At 41.9% G+C, this 17500-nt stretch overlaps 1 protein-coding gene across 7 annotated transcripts in view; it reads left to right on the plus strand.

Annotated features, from left to right (window-relative positions):
* Positions 1 to 17500, plus strand: part of LOC138974019 (arylsulfatase J-like) — a 22535-nt gene that overhangs the window by 1229 nt on the left and 3806 nt on the right. For 2 of the 7 annotated variants that reach the window (XM_070346717.1, XM_070346718.1), the window contains exons 2-8: positions 10431 to 10668; positions 11438 to 11751; positions 13129 to 13258; positions 13596 to 13806; positions 14423 to 14561; positions 15330 to 15526; positions 16135 to 17192. In XM_070346717.1, coding sequence (XP_070202818.1) covers positions 10431 to 10668; positions 11438 to 11751; positions 13129 to 13258; positions 13596 to 13806; positions 14423 to 14561; positions 15330 to 15526; positions 16135 to 16406 — 1501 coding nt within the window. In that variant the 3' untranslated portion in view covers positions 16407 to 17192. Of the gene's footprint in view, positions 1 to 2331; positions 2446 to 8213; positions 8237 to 10430; positions 10669 to 11437; positions 11752 to 13128; positions 13259 to 13595; positions 13807 to 14422; positions 14562 to 15329; positions 15527 to 16134; positions 17193 to 17241; positions 17439 to 17500 lie in introns of those variants that run through there. The other 5 variants (XR_011458268.1, XR_011458269.1, XM_070346719.1 and 2 more) reach the window with 5 other exon arrangements.

The raw sequence follows: 17500 nt of genomic DNA on the forward strand, positions 1-17500 counted from the left end.
TTCTTCTTCTTCTTCTTCTTCTTCTTCTTCTTCTTGTTCTTCTTCTTGTTCTTGTTCTTCTTCTTGTTCTTGTTCTTGTTCTTGTTCTTCTCCTTCTTCTTGTTCTTCTTGTTCTTGTTCTTCTCGTTCTTGTTCTTCTTCTTGTTCTTGTTCTTGTTCTTCTCGTTCTTGTTCTTCTTCTTGTTCTTGTTCTTCTTCTTGTTCTTCTCGTTCTTGTTCTTCTTCTTGTTCTTCTTCTTCTTCTTCTTCTTCTTCTTCTTCTTCTTCTTCTTCTTCTTCTTCTTCTTCTTCTTCTTCTTCTTCTTCTTCTTCTTCTTCTTCTTCTTCTTCTTCTGTTGTGTTTGAACGAGACTCTAATCAGGCGATAACACATTGATTGTCTCGCTGATAGAAACCAAATAATACCTACTTGCAGTTTTCCCCCCGACTTAAGTATTGCCTAATATTTTGTATTGTTTGCTTGTGATGTATCTCCAACGCACTTTCAGCAGTGCAGTCTACTGTTTTTGGTAAGCATGTGAGCTTTTGACGTTGTACTGAGGCCGATGTTACACGGCAAAAATATCAAATACAGTTTGAAATGTTTTGGAACCAGTTGCCCGATGATGCAAAAACACTCCAGTGCAACACGAGTTTGCCTGAAGTATGTTCCCAAGTAGTACTGCTGACATGTACTAGGTTGTACCGGGTCCATTTGTAGAGAAAGAAACATAATCGTATGTGAGTGGTCGTCGCGAAAAACTATTCAGGAAAAGATAATAAGAAAAACAATAAAACGATTTTTAAATCTGTAAATAAACTTAACAATTTTAAATGAATTTTGAGAATTTTATAGAACAAAATCATTCATTCATTTTGAAACTTCAAAGTTAAAGTGCAATCCCATAGTCCGCACAGAGTCCAACATTGCTTGTCCAAAATAAGAGGCTGAACACAGAGATTATGTGACTAAATATAAGTCCGGGGGGTGTGTGGTAACAGTGTGAGGGTCACCTTATCCACAGGCGTATAACTCAATCAATGTTCGCTCTTTTCTGAAACGGTTTTCACCACTGGATAGAGCATAAAAAACTCTTTAGGAAAATGTAAAAATATAAAAATCATGCAAAGGTGACATGCGACTCCTTCCGTGGTGGAGGGTCACAATTATATACAGGCTGATTGTTATGGACGAACACTTAAACAGCGTCAATGAGGCTGTATGCTCCACCAAAGAGACCATAACACAACTCCTTTTTGTTCAGGTTAGTAAAATTGTGACAAGCATTTGTCTTTTCGGACATAAAGAACCATAGCAATAATACCGTAACAAACGAACCATAAAATACCTCTTCTCTGTTCAGGTTAGTAAAATTGTGACAAGCATGTGTCTTTCTTGACACAAAGAACCAGAATTAGTACCGTGCCATACACAACCATTCTTTTGAATCCACAGAATCTGCCTGTCATTTGGTATTCATTACCGAAAGTGCTGGCCTTTAATAATAAGTTAATAACTGAGAAACGCGCAGTAACAACATGCGCGGTGCTAAGTACCTCATAAAGTGGGTCTCATTGCTGCAAATGACACATGTACATTAATGTCATCAATAAACATAATAACATGGGCCAGACTGGGTAACACGAGAGCCTGTCTGCCTGGTTCACGTGGTACAGGTTTAATGTCTTTGTGTATGTCTGTTTAACTACTTCTGTCTGTCTGTCTGTTTGTCTGTCTGTCTGTCTGTCTGTCTGTCTGTCTGTCTGTCTGTCTGTCTGTCTGTCTGTCTGTCTGTCTGTCTGTATTGTATTGTCTATATGTCTATATTTTACTGCTTGTCTGTCTGTTATTGTCTCTGTCTGTCTGTCTGTCTGTCTGTCTGTCTGTCTGTCTGTCTGTCTGTCTGTCTGTCTGTCTGTCTGTCTTTCTGTCTGTCTTTCGGAATATTACTGTATGTCTTTCTATCAGTCCTCCCCCCTCCCCCCGCCCCCATCCTTACCCCCAAATCTCCTTTTCCCTTGACAGTCGAGATGTCGGACATTTTGGTCAATTAAACGATAGTATCTCAAATATATTTCAAAGAACATTAGCCTCCCCTCAACTTACCCAACTATACCCTCTCCCCGTGTTCTGCACCAGGACTTCACCGAAATTGACAGTGCGTGGAGCAAATGGAGTGGAGCGGTGGATATCATACTTATATTATCATTATATCAATGACAGCTTACTTCAGCACGTGCAAACGGTTTCACAGACGGAAGCGTAGATAATCAAATCCGCCCTAATGCCAAGAGCGTCGTTACCCACAATAATGCGCAGCATTCTACATATTTTAACACGACCAGCGTCGATAAAAAGAGAGGCGGAACTGAGAAAGAGTTATTAGTCCACCGTGCATCCAGCCAACTTGTTCATACTAAATGCAGTTGTGTGGTCAGCGGGTGCCTGTGTAGATTGGTGTTGAGGTGAGCATTGGACTTTGTGGCCACACTGTTTGATCGTCTGCTTCGTTTGGCGACTGTCAATGTTGTTTCTGTGTGAGGGGAAGGGTGCGTGTGCGTGCGTGTGTGTGTGTGTGTGTGTGTGTGTGTTTGTGTGTGTGTGTGTCTGTGTGTGTGTGTGTGTGTGTGTGTGTCTTTTTGTATATGTGTGTGAGTGTGTGAAGTTGACCGTTTCTAGTTTTAATTGTGATATAATTATTACGGTTTTATTGCAATGTTTTAATGAGGATCGTTCTGAAAGCAAATTGCTCTGCGTCTATGTTTCCGATAATTGGGAAACAATCCAATAAGATTAAAAAAACTTCAGAGTAAATAAAAAATAAAAAATAAAATAAAAATAAATGGTTTAAAATTAATATAGGAGTTTGAATGTCTGCATTCATCTTGTGTTTTAGACAAACTCTTTCCTACTCTGAAGGATTTTTCATTAAGTGAGAAAACAGGCAGGAATGCAAGGAGGGAATTCAATTTGTGTAGACAAGAAATTAAAGGCGTTCAAATGTGCGAGCATTTGTATATATAGCACATTGAAATTGATCCCACGTTAATTTTATGAACAGGTTCGCTTTATTTCCCCGAAATCTAATTTCATAAATGGCCCTGTTTTGACATCATTGAACCGACATAAACAACCCAGTGACTAACGCTGCATCAAATTTCAGTTGGTGTATATAAACAATTCGGACTTGTGTCGTTTAAGTCAGCGTTCATATGCTAAACCGGCCATTTTTTGAAAGAATATTTGTTTACAAGGCTCACGTGACGGTCTTTCGCATTACACTCTCAAACCACATCCGGGTGTCTAATGTGAAAATCAACTAACTGTCAAAATGGGAAATACGAAATGTGTATGTGTTCTGCGCGAACTTAGAATCCGGTTTCATTCTAGAATGGACCGGGTCCAGGTTGGAATTCTAACCCTGCGCAAGTACAGGGGTGTCATTCTAGAATGAAACCCTTGAATAAAGGGGGCCGTAATGTTTGTAGGTAAGACAGAGTTGTCTTCCCTTGAATTATCTCCACCTGCACCTTCCCTTTGATAAAATGGGGCTGATTTGTCTACCCCTGAAAAAATCCTTTGGCGATCTTGCGATGTCATGTCATGTCAAGAAAGTTGACACTCCTGAGTACGCAATAAACAAAGGCAGACCATAGCAAGGGGGACTACCAGGGCGGTATTGTTTGCAGGGCAGTTGTTTTTGTGATGAGAGCCGGTTGCGGCCGCTTGCAATGTCAGCGCTGTCTCCCTCTCGGAAATGTCCGGTTTTTTGACAATTTTTTTGACAGACAGACAGACCGACTAACCGACAGACAGACCAACAGAAGGACAGAGTGAGTTATAGAGCTGTTGTCACAGGTTTAAAAAAAAGTTGACATTATATCTTCACAATTCAGAAGACCAACTTCATGTATATGAATAAGATTAAAAGTTACAAGCGAGATCGGCAAAACACTGTCAGTCCGGAAATTTCCGTTCGTAGCGATCAGTGCTGAGTGTCTCTCAAAATCGTAATCACTTTCAGAACATCACAATCCCAATTCACGATGTCTTTGAGTAAAGTGTAAAAACCCCGAAAAAACACCCAACCAAACACACAAAAAACACATTTGTGGCTTTGGCTGTGTGATAGTCTAACTGAAATGACTATTCCAACTTGGACCCAAATTCCAACCTTGCGCACAGCCGATTCTAGAATGGACCAGCAACAAGGGTTTCATTCTAGAATGGCACCCCTGTACTTGCGCAGGGTTAGAATTCCAACCTGGACCCGGTCCATTCTAGAATGAAACCGGATTCTAAGTTCGCGCAGAACATATGCATACCGATTCATAGTGTTAACAACTACCTCATCATCACAAGTCATTGTGTCTGGCTTTCCTGCGTGTAGTTGATTGTGGCCAAGCTTATAAGAAAAATACCTATCTCAGTGTTAGGCATTTCTGTAGTGAAACTACCGGGGAAGCTACTGGAAGGGTATGTATTATGTGTTAGAGAGTACAAACTCTCAAACCGTCGGAAACCATTGCCACGGTAACGTAAGCAAAAGTTAGGCACTTTTTGTTATAATACAGGAAGACTTGTTTTGAGAATGTTAAAGTATGCAAAAGCTCTGTGTGGGTTGTTATAGAGTTTTGCTGATTGAAAATGTTGCTGTCAGCTATTTATCTCATATTTATCCAGCTGTCACAGCTCGAGATAGGCAGTTTGCAACTTATAACTAAAATGAAATAGGCAGATTGTTCAGAAACCAAAGACAGTTTTTTGCGTTTTTCTCAAAACATCAAATAATGACATAGGCAATTATCTTATGAGCGTGACGTTGTATTCTGTGTAGAAATCAACATAATCAGAAATTACACGAAGGACACTTTTGGTATCCGCCTTTAGAGGGTTATACATCAAAAACTGCAATTTTTTTGCATTAATGTGTCAGTGTATTGCCGTTCCGATCGAGGACATGACAGTTTCTTCATGGCTGTCGTGTACGTGTTGAGTATGTGGGTTAATAATTCCATGATTTCGCGCGCGGGTATGTGTGTATGTGTATAAGTGAGTCTGTCTGTTTGTCTGGCTGGCTGTCTGTCTGTATAAGGTGAACGGCTCCAAAACCGCTAATGAAGTGACTGACTTAAGAGAACAATAATGAGAGTAGATTCAGCAAAGCTAGCACAAACAAACAAACAAAACCGAACGAAAAAACTAAATTAGGCCCAAAAAATTAAAATAGGTGTGGTTACGGTAACATAGCCCCAAAAAATAGGGTAGGAAGGCAGGCAATCACTTTTTTTTTTTTTTACTTTTTTTCTAATGTGTACAAATTAAACCTATTTGACAGGGAAATAAGTGTGCGACTCGGGCGCTTTCGCTTTCATTGCGTTTTCTGCACGCGTTTTCTTTTTTTTTTCTCTGTTTTTTTGACAAATGTAATAAAAAGTTATAGCGTCGGCCCCTAAAAATAGGGTAGGTCGGGTTACCGTAACCACACCTATTTTTTTTAGGCCTTACACAGAGAAGAAAATGACATGTGCGAAAGTAGACGACAAGACATCTCAACCTTTCTCTTGCATTTTAATTCTCAGAGCTGTTTTCATGAAGATGTGCTAAACTGCGCTCTGGTTGTCTGCTGGCGTGCCTTCCTGTCTGCCTGTCTGTCTGCCTCTTTGTATGTGTGTGTTTGTAAGTGTATGTCCGTGTGTTGGTCAGTCGGTCTGTCTGTCTATGTCTGTCTGTCTGTCTGTCTGTTTGTCTATTTGTGTGTCTGTCTGTCTGTCTGTATGTCTATCTCTCCCTCTCTCTCTCTTTGTTTTCTCTATCTCTTTCTCTCTTTCTCTCTCTGTCTCTCTCTCTCTCTCCTTCTGTCCCCTCTCTCTCTCCCTCTCTCTCTCTCTCTTTCTCTCTCTCTCTTTCTATCTCTCTCTTTCTCTCTCTCTCTCTCTCGCTCTCTCTCTCTCTCTCTCGCTCTCTCTCTCTCTCTTTCTCTGTCTCTCTTTGTCTCTCTTTGTCTCTCTCTGTCTCTCTTTGTCTCTCTCGCTCTCTCTCTCTCTCTCTCTGTACAAAACATACGAAACAATCCTCATTTCATATTAATTGGTAACGACGCAATAGAGGAGGTTGGAGATTATACAGTTTTGGGAGTAAATATCGATAATAATTTGTCTTGGGCCCATCATGGTCGGTCGTTGTGTAAAACAATGTCGAGAAAAATATATCAGTTAAATAGAATTAAACACTTTTTAGATCAGCACTCAAGGTTATTATACTTTAACGCATATATATACAAACCATCACGGATTATTGTTCGACCATATGGGACTCTGCCAGTGCTAATATGTTAAAACCATTGTATAGTTTACATAGGCGAGCACGAAAACTAATTTTACTGAAAAAATCCAGTCTTGTATTTGATGATTATAAGAAACTTAAGATTCTCCCATTAAAAGAAAGATTTGAATTAAATGAAGGCGTGCTCCTTCACAAAATACTTTCCGGCCGTGCACCACGAACTTTCGTTGCAAATTTTAAGGTCAAACAAAACCGAAAGTTTAACGTCCCAATTCCAAGGATAGATCTCTTCAAGTCAAGTAAGCCTATTCTGGTAGCGTCCTGTGGAATTCTCTCCCGGAATTTGTGAGAGTCCCAATGAGTCTCAATACTTTAAAAAAAAAACAACCACCTTTCACTGTATTTAATGTTAAATTACGAAAAATCACAGTGATGGAAAACTTTGTTTAGTTATATTTTCATTTGTCCAAAGCATCAGTGTTCTTTATATCCACACATAAACACTCAAAGCTTTAATAACACATTTACTCCTGCATGTGTATTCTGCATTGTTTTCACTACGTTACATATATTTGTGTATAATATGTAATATGTAAATATGCATATGTTGTTGTTTTTCTCTACCTTTTTTTTTCTACGTAAATATCCGTGTAAATATGTTATTAGATTAGTCCCCTCTCTGGGCGAGGGCTGGTTGAAAAAAAGCTCGTTGTATTGCTTATGCCACAACCCTCGAAAAATAAAATAAAATTTGATATGATTTGATTTGATTTGATCTCTCTCTCTCTCTCTCTCTCTCTCTCTCTCTCTCTCTCTCTCTCTCTCTCTCTCTCTCTCTCTCTCTCTCTCTCTCTTTCTCTCTCTCTTTCTCTACCTGCTTCCCTTCACATGTTCTCCCCTCCCTCTCTTCCCCCCTTATCTCCCTCTCTATCTGTTCAATTTGTCAAAGCAGGCACAACTGCCAAACAATAAACAGCAACGTCTTTTTCATACCATTCTAATTGTACCTATCACTTTCCTCCATATTATTGTCTATATAATGTGTAATTATTGTCACTGGTGTCTTGACTTCAATCGACATTCACAATCGGCACAGTCGTTGCGGTAATTGTTTGGCAGCTGTTTCACCCTAATGGGCATGTGGAAACAGTGTCATAACAATTAAAATGTTTAACTTTGATGTACTGCGTGTTCATTTAAGTGCTCTTCACACGACATACTTTCAACTAACTTGTCCCACACTGTAGTTGGTCTGAAGTCGCTCCCGACTCGCGGAGGTCAAGTCGGGGAGAAGTCTGCCACGTGAACGGTCCTGACGATTTAGTTCCGATCTAGTTCCAATTTGGCAGCGACTTTAAAACTCGTATAGCTTTGCTCGACTCCTCAGCGATTTACAAGTGACTTGCCGCAGACTTTTGTTAGTGCACGTCCCGATTGGGTTAGATCCAGCCAGAAAACAACGAATGCAACCGGACATACCGAATGTGCAAGCCAGCTGAAAATTGTTGTTTAAAACTAGCTTGAGCGTTAGTGTTGCTTACATAATTATGCAGTGCTTTTGTTGACCCGGTTCTGGCAAAAATCGCTTGAAAATTTGGTAGAAAGTTGGTGGAAAGTTGGTTGTAAGTTGGTTGTAAGTTGGTTGTAAGTTGGTTGTAAGTTGGTTGTACGTTGGTTGTAAGTTGGTTGTAAGTTGGTTGTAAGTGTGCCATGTGAACAGCGCTTTAGCAGATAGAAATAAAGTCATGCGGAGAGTCTCGTGGCCCGGGGCCTGTCCACTGTGTAGATAACGCATCACTGTCAGCTTGGGCAGTACGTCGAGTGAGGACTGCTGTTTGAAGTGTGTGTGTAGACGCCGGTCTTACGTGCTATTTTCTTTTTCTCTTGTAGTTTTTCGTTCACTTCTGATTGACGCAATTGTAGCAGAATGTGTGTTACATGCATGCCTTGTGTGTCCTCTTGCATGAAAAGGTCAGTTGGTTGAACTTGTAATCATAAAAAGAAGATCGTGAGTGCTTTATTTAGTCATTAATTGAATATACTAGAAACCTACCTGTCTTCATATGTGGGTGGTGCTTTTGTTTGAAGGGGGGAGGCTTTAGCAGTCTTTCTGTCCCGGATTTTTTTTTTCCTAACTGGATTGATATATTAATTTACTGTTGGTTAATATTTGGTTTATAAATTGTATTCATTTTGTTTACATCAATTTAGCTGGCATGCTGGAATAATGGTTTTTGGTTAAACTTACAATTATCTTTCAAATGTTCAAGTTATATTTTGTTTTTGTGTGTTTGTTTGCCGATCTCTCTGTAAACTGAAACCTTGGTGTGAGTCTACTTAAATAACGATAACCACACTCTGCACTGGCATGCATGTTTGCTAAGTCTTTCTACTTGCAGTAACCAGTAGCTGACTCGCGCCTGCAGTAGTGAAACAATATTCACGATGATAATGTTGCTTTACGCCCTCACGGTGAAACCAGTAGGGGCATGTTCCCGGTGTAGGATCCGGTCCGGTCCCCCCTCTGAAGTAGTCCCCCGGGGGACCAATTCGTGGCAAAAACTGCACTATAATGGTCCCCCCTTAGACATCCAGCCTCGTTTTTCTTAGGCATTCAAGCCATTTTCAATCTATATCTTCGTCCGGTATTATGTAGTGCACAGACAGCAATCTCTTTGTTTGACTATATTTTGCAGAAAATAAAATAGATCTGATTTATAATGCCGTTCAAAAGAAAAATCACATGAAATAAAATGAATAATAAATAAATACTGATACGAAGAAATGAAAACAGTCTATGATTATTTCCTTTCTTTTCTCTGAAATTGCTGGTAACATTACTAACATTGTAACCAGAAAAACGAGGCTGGATGTCTAAGGGGGGACCATTATAGAGCAGTTTTTGCCACGAATTGGTCCCCCGGGGGACTACTTCAGAGGGGGGACCGGACCGGATCCTACACCGGGTTTTACCCAGAATTGTAGATGAGACACACAGCAGTTGTGTGCGTGTTCAGGTGTAATCAGTCACCTGCACTTATATCAGAATGACCGAGGTCTTTTACGTACCACTGAGGTGACACGTGGGTGGGACATAGATATCGTCTGTGAGTCTACACATACAATTCACCGGTGTCCGTCCCGGCGTGGATTCAAACCCGCCACCCTAGGATCACAAGTCCAATGCTGTACCACCTGAGCTACACGGACCCCCACTATTCACGATTCAGAAGCTTGGAAGAAAAACTGAACTGAAAACGATCTGTCTCCCTTAAGTTGACCGCGCTAAAGATATGGCACACCACACAGAAAGACGTATGTTTCGTATTCTCGCACTGCAGGAAAATGTAAGAGAGGTCGAATGCTATGCTCGACCAGCTGAAACGATCAGATCCCATCTTACAAAAAAAATCCATATAGTTCGTCGACCTGTTTGCATTTTACTGGCCATACCGCAGTGAGGAAATGACAATGGAAACGTGGAAATTGAACCATACCCATAACATTGAGAATATACACCTGTCTCGCTGCGCCGTAATGGGGCTAGCTTTTAACCTGATTGATTTCACGTTTTCAAATGCTTCGTATATCCTGCTGTAACTATCTGCATTGGACTTGCTCTTCTCCTGACCTGTACTCACTCCCTCCTCTATTGGCCTTCTCCGACATTGCTTTTATCAGTCAGACAAGAAAGATGGCGACCCAGCAGAGACATGTGAGTCTTGGGCGTGCTCTTCTCTTTGCCTGGTCCTGTCTTACTCCCTCACTCCTGTATTCACTAGATGGGGGGCTTAACGTCCTCACAGGATGCTTACCTATTAGAGACATGTGTATACTACATTGGGGTGTGCACGTTAACGATCCCACGATTGACAAAAGGGTCTTTCCTGGAAATATTGTATAGGCATAGATAAAAAAAATCCACCAAATACCCGTGTGACTTGGAATAATAGGCCGTGAAAAGTAAATATTCGCCGTTATGGCTTGAGATTTACTGGCCGATGTGAATGCGTGATATATTGTGTAAACATTCCATCTCACACAGCAGAAATTAATATGTAAAGCGCTTAGAAAACGTCAAGCGCTATATAAATCTCCCATATAAATAAATAAATGTGATATCCTAGAGAATTCTATTGACCTTATTCATGATTGTTTTTATCAGTCAGACAAGAAAGATGGCGACCCAGCAGAGACATGTGAGCCTAGGACTCGCTCTTCTCGTGGTCTGTTCCTGTCTCCACGTGTGTGTGTCTGCTGACAGTCGGCCCCACATCCTGCTCATCTTCGCTGACGACCTGGGCTGGGGCGACGTGGGTTTCCGAGACCCCGACATGGTCACCCCCCATATTGACAGGCTGGCCAGAGAGGGCGTCAACATGGGATCCTCCTATATGCAGCAGGTGCGTGCTGTCTCTTTTCTTCTTTTTTGGGGGGAGGGGGACCTCAGTACCACGCAGGCTGCTTTAACCGTACTTTTTTTTCTCTTTTATTTTTCATTGTTAGGTCGGGAACATCCTTCTTCATTGGTCTTGTCCCTTCATAGTTTATAATCTAAACCTAATCTACTATATCATGGACAGTGCTGTCTCTTTCTTGTATGTTTTATTTATCTGTTTAGTATTTCTTGTATTACTGTGATAAAACGTGAATGCGGGACGTGTGCTTTTTTCTCCAGCGACAAGTACCCGTTCAATGATTTTTCAGCTCTTAATGTTTTCCATTTTTTATTTTCCAACAATGAACGTTTTCCAGGTTGATAACACTACCCATTGTGTACCACCAAGTCAGGTGTGCACCCCATCTAGGGCTTTCTTCCTCAGCAACAAGACTAGTACCTGCTTGATATGGGGTTTTTAGCACTCAATGTTTTACCCTGAAGCACCCCATTAAGAGCCGCTTTCCTCACCGGCAAGTACCCGTTCAAGATGGGCCTGCAGCACACAGTTTTTCACTCTGTGTATGTCATCATTCCAGGTGTGCACCCCATACAGAACAGCCTTCCTTAGTGGCAAGTACCTGTTCAATATGCGCCACTCAGTGTTTCACCCTGTATGCATCACAAGTTCCAGATGTGCACCCCATCCAGAGCAGCATTCCTCACGGGCAAGTACCCGTTCAAGATGGGCCTACAGCACTTAATGTGTTACCCTGTGTATATATTTATTCCAGGTGTGCACCCCATCAAGAGCCGCTTTCCTCACAGGCAAGTACCCGTTCAAGATGGGCCTTCAGCACTCCGTGTTCTCGGCCTTGAGGAACAACTCCATGCCCACAGACGTCAGCATTCTCCCGGAGCACCTCAAGGAACTCGGCTACGCCACCCACTACGTCGGCAAGTGGCACCTCGGTTTCTGTAGCAAGAAGATGACCCCGACCTACCGCGGGTTCGATTCCTTCTACGGGATGTACAATGGCAAGGGAGGCTACTTCGACCACCTCAGTAAATGGAAAGGCTACGACATGCACGAAGACAAGGGTAAAAGGTGGGTTGTTTTTATTTATATTTCTTTTTTTTTCTATAATCGTTGACAAGCAGGTTAGATGTGTTGAAAACAGTTTTCCATTCCAATGTCTTCGTCTTAATGGACGATAGAGTGTTGGTATTGTTATTGTTATACATTCATCTCCCGAGCCGGACTGAATGTGTAGCGAACGCCAAGAAGAAGTAGAAGGTATTGTTATTGTTTATATCTTCTCGTCAGCATATATTGCTCTTCGAGACCGATTCAAGTGGGGTTTTTCCCTTTCGCAGTTCCCATGGCAAGCTCCATGCTTATAACTATTTACATTCAGGTCTCTCACTGTAAAGAGAAGAATCTAAAAGTTAATAACATTCACGTGTGTTACTTCAAATCTTCTTTTTTTTACATTTAGTCAAGTTTTGACTAAATGTTTTAACGTAGAGGGGGGAATCGAGACGAGGGTGTGGTGTATGTGTGTGTGTGTGTGTGTGTGTGTGTCTGTCTGTGCGTGTGTGTGTGTAGAGCGATTCAGACTAAACTACTGGACCAATCTTTATGAAATTTTACATGAGAGTTCCTGGGAATGATATCCCCATCTTTTTTTTTTTTTTTTTATACATGTCTTTGATGACGTCATATCCGGCTTTTTGTAAAAATTGAGGCGGCACTGTCACACCCTCAGTTTTCAATCAAATTGATTGAAATTTTGGCCAAGCGTTCTTCGACGAAGGCCGGACTTCGGTATTGCATTTCAGCTTGGTGACTTAAAAATTAATTAATGACTCCGGTCATTAAAAATCTAAAAATTGTAAAATAAATTAAACAAAAACATTTTATAAAACGATCCAAATTTACGTTCATCTTATTCTTCATCATTTCCTGATTCCAAAAACATATAAATATGTTATATTTGGATTAAAAACAAGCTCTGAAAATTAAAAATATAAAAATTATGATCAAAATTAAATTTCCGAAATCAATTTAAAAACAATTTCATCTTATTTCTTGTCGGTTCCTGATTCCAAAAACATATAGATATGATATGTTTGGATTAAAAACACGCTCAGAAAGTTAAAACGAAGAGAGGTACAGAAAAGCATGCTATGCAGCACAGCGAAACCACTACCGCGCTGAACAGGCTCGTCAGTTTCACTCCGTTTTGCACAAGCGGCGAACTACGGTCATTGTGAAAAAATGCAGTGCGTTCAGTTTCATTCTGTGAGTTCCACAGCTTGACTAAATGTAGTAATTTCGCCTTATACGCGACTTGTTAAATCTTGATCTCCTTTTAAAAGATACACACTTTGTCCGGAGGGACATCTCGGAATAAAACCTTCAGAGTTTTAGCACTGTCAGTGTTTTCCACATATTTCTCTCACGTCCCAACGTGGGGAACAGGCCTGAAGATTACACGATAGCGTGGAAGGACCAGGGCGTGTATTCCACCAACCTCTTCACCGACAAGACCGTGCAGATTCTCCGCGAGCACGACAAGACCACCCCGGTGTTCATCACGCTGTCTTACCAGGTGTGTGTGTGTGTGTGGGGGGGTGTATGTGTGGGTGTGTATGTGTGGGTGTGTATGTGTTTGTGTGTGTGTGTGTCCGTGTGTGTGTGCGTGTGTGTGTGTGTGTGTGTGTGTGTGTGTGTGTGTGTGTGTGTCTGTGTCTGTGTCTGTGTCTGTGTCTGTGTGTCTGTATGTATGTGTACGTACGTGGGTGGAGGGGGGGTATGCCCTTGTTTGTTCTTGTCTTCTATTTTCAGCAGTTCACAATCCACACGACTAATTTACAAATTAATAATGAACTTAACAAAAGCTCAATGACTGTCTCAAAACACTGTGTCCCTTGGGTCCTTCTTGCCAGGCTGTTCACGGTCCGCTGGAGGTTCCCGAGCACTACGTCACCAACCACTGCTCACACGTCACCGTGGACAAGAAACGGAAGCTGCACTGCGCCATGACAGCCGCGATGGACGAAGGGATAGGCAACGTCACTTCCGCTCTAGACACGCTGGGTTACTCCGACAACCTCATCACCTTGTTCGTGTCTGACAACGGAGGTCCTATCAAAGAAGGTAGGCTTGATGATGTGTTTTTTGTAAGGCTATAAGAGTAACTGACTAGTGATATATTTCACTACAGAGAATATTAGACTTATGTTAGGTATACCACGTGCCGTCATTCCATTCTTTCCATACCAACCTGAAGAAGGCAGTTACATGCCGAAATATTGATATAAAAGTACCTAACCTGGTTACTGGCGTGTTATTTTTATGTTAGGCATTTCTAACATATCCCTTAGCGAAACATTTGCGGATGGGAGAGCGAGTGCATTGGGCTTGTGGATGTTTGAACCGTTAACAAGTGCTGACCTTGAGAGGGTCAGAACATCCACGTCCCCAAAGAAAGCTTTAAAAACATCGAGACCTTGGAATATTCAAGGTCATCCAGGGGACAAAACTAAAACAAACAAATAATAGAGTTACCGTACATAACTCACCTACTTAGCGTACGAGGTAGATACCAGAAAATGTCATTGACGTATCTTCCATTAAAGATAGGAACGTAATATTTTGCTACGACCTGTGTGTCCACCCCCCCCCCCCCCCCCCATGTCATGGGGATCGGGGTGGGTCAATAACACACAGTTTTTAACATGTTCTCAAAATGATACGAATGGATGTGCTGCAGGTTCGAGCAACTGGCCTCTGAGGGGGTCCAAGATCACGCTGTGGGAGGGGGGTACCAGAGTGGTGTCCATCCTCCACAGCAAGAAACACCTGCCTGACGCCCCGTACCAGTGGGACGGTCTGATGCACGCCATAGACTGGTGAGGTTCCTGTGTGTGTGTGTGTGTGTGTGTGTGTGTGTGTGTGTGTGTGTGTGTGTGTGTGTGTGTGTGTGTGTGTGTGTGTGTGTGCGTGCGTGCGTGTGCGTGCGTGTGTGTGTGTGTGTGTGTGTGTGTGTGTGTGTGTGTGTGTTGGTGTCTGCCTGTTTGTCTGTGTCTGTCTATCTGTCTGTGTGTGTCTGCTGAAATTAATGTACACCAAATATGAAGTTATTTTTTCAGTAGCATATTGGTGGGTTGCATTTGTTGAGGTCACCCTGTACTTATTATGTATACATTAGAACCCCTTTTAGGTCCGCCGATTAAACATAAAACACGATTTTAGGCTCCCCCCTTTTAAGATTTCGCTTTGTCAGATGTTCTGTTCATAATCCCTGTAACTTTACCCCCATTTGAAGACCAAGATCTCCAAGACAAGATTTTCTCAGAGTTTGGAAGGCCTTAAGAAGGGAGTTCCACTGTTCTACCTTTTGAAAAAGTCACAGTTACAGCCCAAGCAACATTCATTTCTTATTCATGTCCTGTCCATTGTTTGTCCACTACAAAGGCATTTTGGTCAAGGTCCTTGTGAATGTATGGGTTTGTTTCTAACATTTCTTCAAGTTTTTCTTCAAGTTTAAAACAAAAATGTCTACCATCTTTCTACCATATTGTTGATACATTTTGAATGTTGTACCATTTGTCTACAAATCATTTTAACATGTATTCTACCATTTTCTCTACCATTTGTTTTACCCTTTTGTGTCCCAGGTACCCGACGTTGATGAAGGCTGCAGGCTACAACCAGCCCATCACGGGTATTGACGGGGTGGATAACTGGCAGCCAATCGTCAGCCAGGGCGCCAGCAAGCGCACCGAGTTTGTCTACAACATTGACGACGTCAAGAAGTTCTCTGCCCTGCGTGACGGGAAGTACAAGCTGATCGCCAACAAGGCTGGCAGTCCGGGTGAGGACAGTGTGTGAGTGTGTGTGTGTGTGGGGGTGGGGGTGGTGGGGGGTGGTGGTGTGTGTGTGTGTGTGTGTTTGTCTATGTGTGTGTGTGTGTGTGTGTGTGTCTGTGGCAGTCTGTGTGTCTGTGTCGGTGTCTCTGTCTCTGTGTGTTTCTCTGTGTGTGTGCATGTGTCGCTGTGTCTCTGTGTATATGTGTGTCTGTGTGTTTCTGTGTTTGTGTGTGTGAGTGTGTGTCTGTGTGTGTCCATGTGCGTCTGTGTGTATGTCTGTTGTTTGTCTGTGTTTGGGTACGCGTGTCTGTGTTTGTATGCGCGTGCGTGTGTCTGTCTGTCGGTCTGTCTGTATATGTGGTTCTGTGTCTGTGTGTGCTATCATATTTTCCTCTACTTCTACTGCGTCCGTGGGCTACACGTACCACGTACACTCATGAGCATGATTCTGATTCACGAGTGTGGCCGTTTTTTCCTCGTCACTTCTACAGTGATAATTATTACGTCTTCGGGGGATGCATGCTGGGCGGCTGTGTGTTCCTTTAACCTATCGAACTCTTGCATGGATTCGAACCTCACCAACAACACTATTTCCCTGTTTCCTCTCTCCAAGACGGGTGGTTCTACCCGTCATGCGGAGCACCACCCAAGCCGGATCCACCCAGAAAGTACCCCAAGTTCATGCTGTTCGACATAGAGGGCGACCCGAGCGAGGAGACCGACCTGAGTAAGGACAGACGCCTCAGGAAGACACTGAGAGCCATGAAGCGCAAGCTGAAGGCATACAAACGCCAGGTGGTTCCTTCCAGAGAAGCCCCGAAAGTTCCATCAGGCAAGCCGAAGAATCACGGCGGTGCCTGGGTTTCGGGATGGTGCGATGCCTGAGACACTGTCCTACGGTTGTGTTTGCGGCTTGGTTTTCTGTCGGCGAGAAGACCAACACAGCTCAGCTGAGAAGAGATTTGTGACGCAGTATAGTGAAGGTGTTATATCTTACAGAACAGATGGATGACGCAGTTAGAAGAAGAAGTAATCTTAAAGAACAAATGGATTTAACAGTTAGAATGTGTTGCATGTATCGTGCAGCACAGATGGGTTAAAACGGTTAGAAATAGGTGTTATCTTACAGAACAGACGGATGGAGTAGTTAGAAATAGGTGTTATCTTACAGAACAGACGGATGGAGTAGTTAGAAATAGGTGTTATATTATTTTTGTTAATACGAAAGAAAATGTTATATTAACAGAAGATGATGTATTGTTTGGTTATTTACCAGGAATGCATACCCCAACAAACAAAATTATAAATCATATTTTGTTGATAGCAAAAATGTGTATCAGCAAGTTTAGATATGGTAAGCCTATTGATTTAAATATAATGTTTAATTGCGAAGTAGGGTTGAGACGTTTGAGTATTTTGTAAATGAAAATGATTAAGTATATGTGCATATGCATATGTATGTGTGTGTGTGTGGATTCATGATTATGTTGATGTCGCAAATTTTGACACCGCAGACACAACCGCATAGATTAATACATGTTCTTGTCCATTTATGTATTGTAAGAATTCGCGCCAAAAGTAAATGTTAAATGTGCTGTGCCACAGATTAATGTACAGTTAAACATACAGATACCAAGTGTGTTATATAATGTTATTGTTTATCGATTAAAAGGGCACGCTTAAGCGTCTTCCCAAAAGTAAATAAAAAATAAAAAAATAGGTGTTATCTTACAGAACAGACGGATGGAGTAGTTAGAAATAGGTGTTATCTTACAGAACAGACGGATGATGCAGTGTGAAGAAGGTGTTATGGATGGTTATGGTGTCTAATGCAGGTTGCAATTTGGAACAAATGATGATTTATTGATGAGGAATGTTGTATTTCACTTTGAAAAAACAATAAATGCAATTCGGGGGTGCGTTTGTGTGTGTGTGTGTGTGTGTGTGTGTGTGTGTGTGTGTGCGTGTCTGTCTGTCTG

This window comes from Littorina saxatilis, linkage group LG8 (genome assembly GCF_037325665.1).
Source record: "Littorina saxatilis isolate snail1 linkage group LG8, US_GU_Lsax_2.0, whole genome shotgun sequence".
Classification (NCBI taxonomy): domain Eukaryota; kingdom Metazoa; phylum Mollusca; class Gastropoda; order Littorinimorpha; family Littorinidae; genus Littorina; species Littorina saxatilis.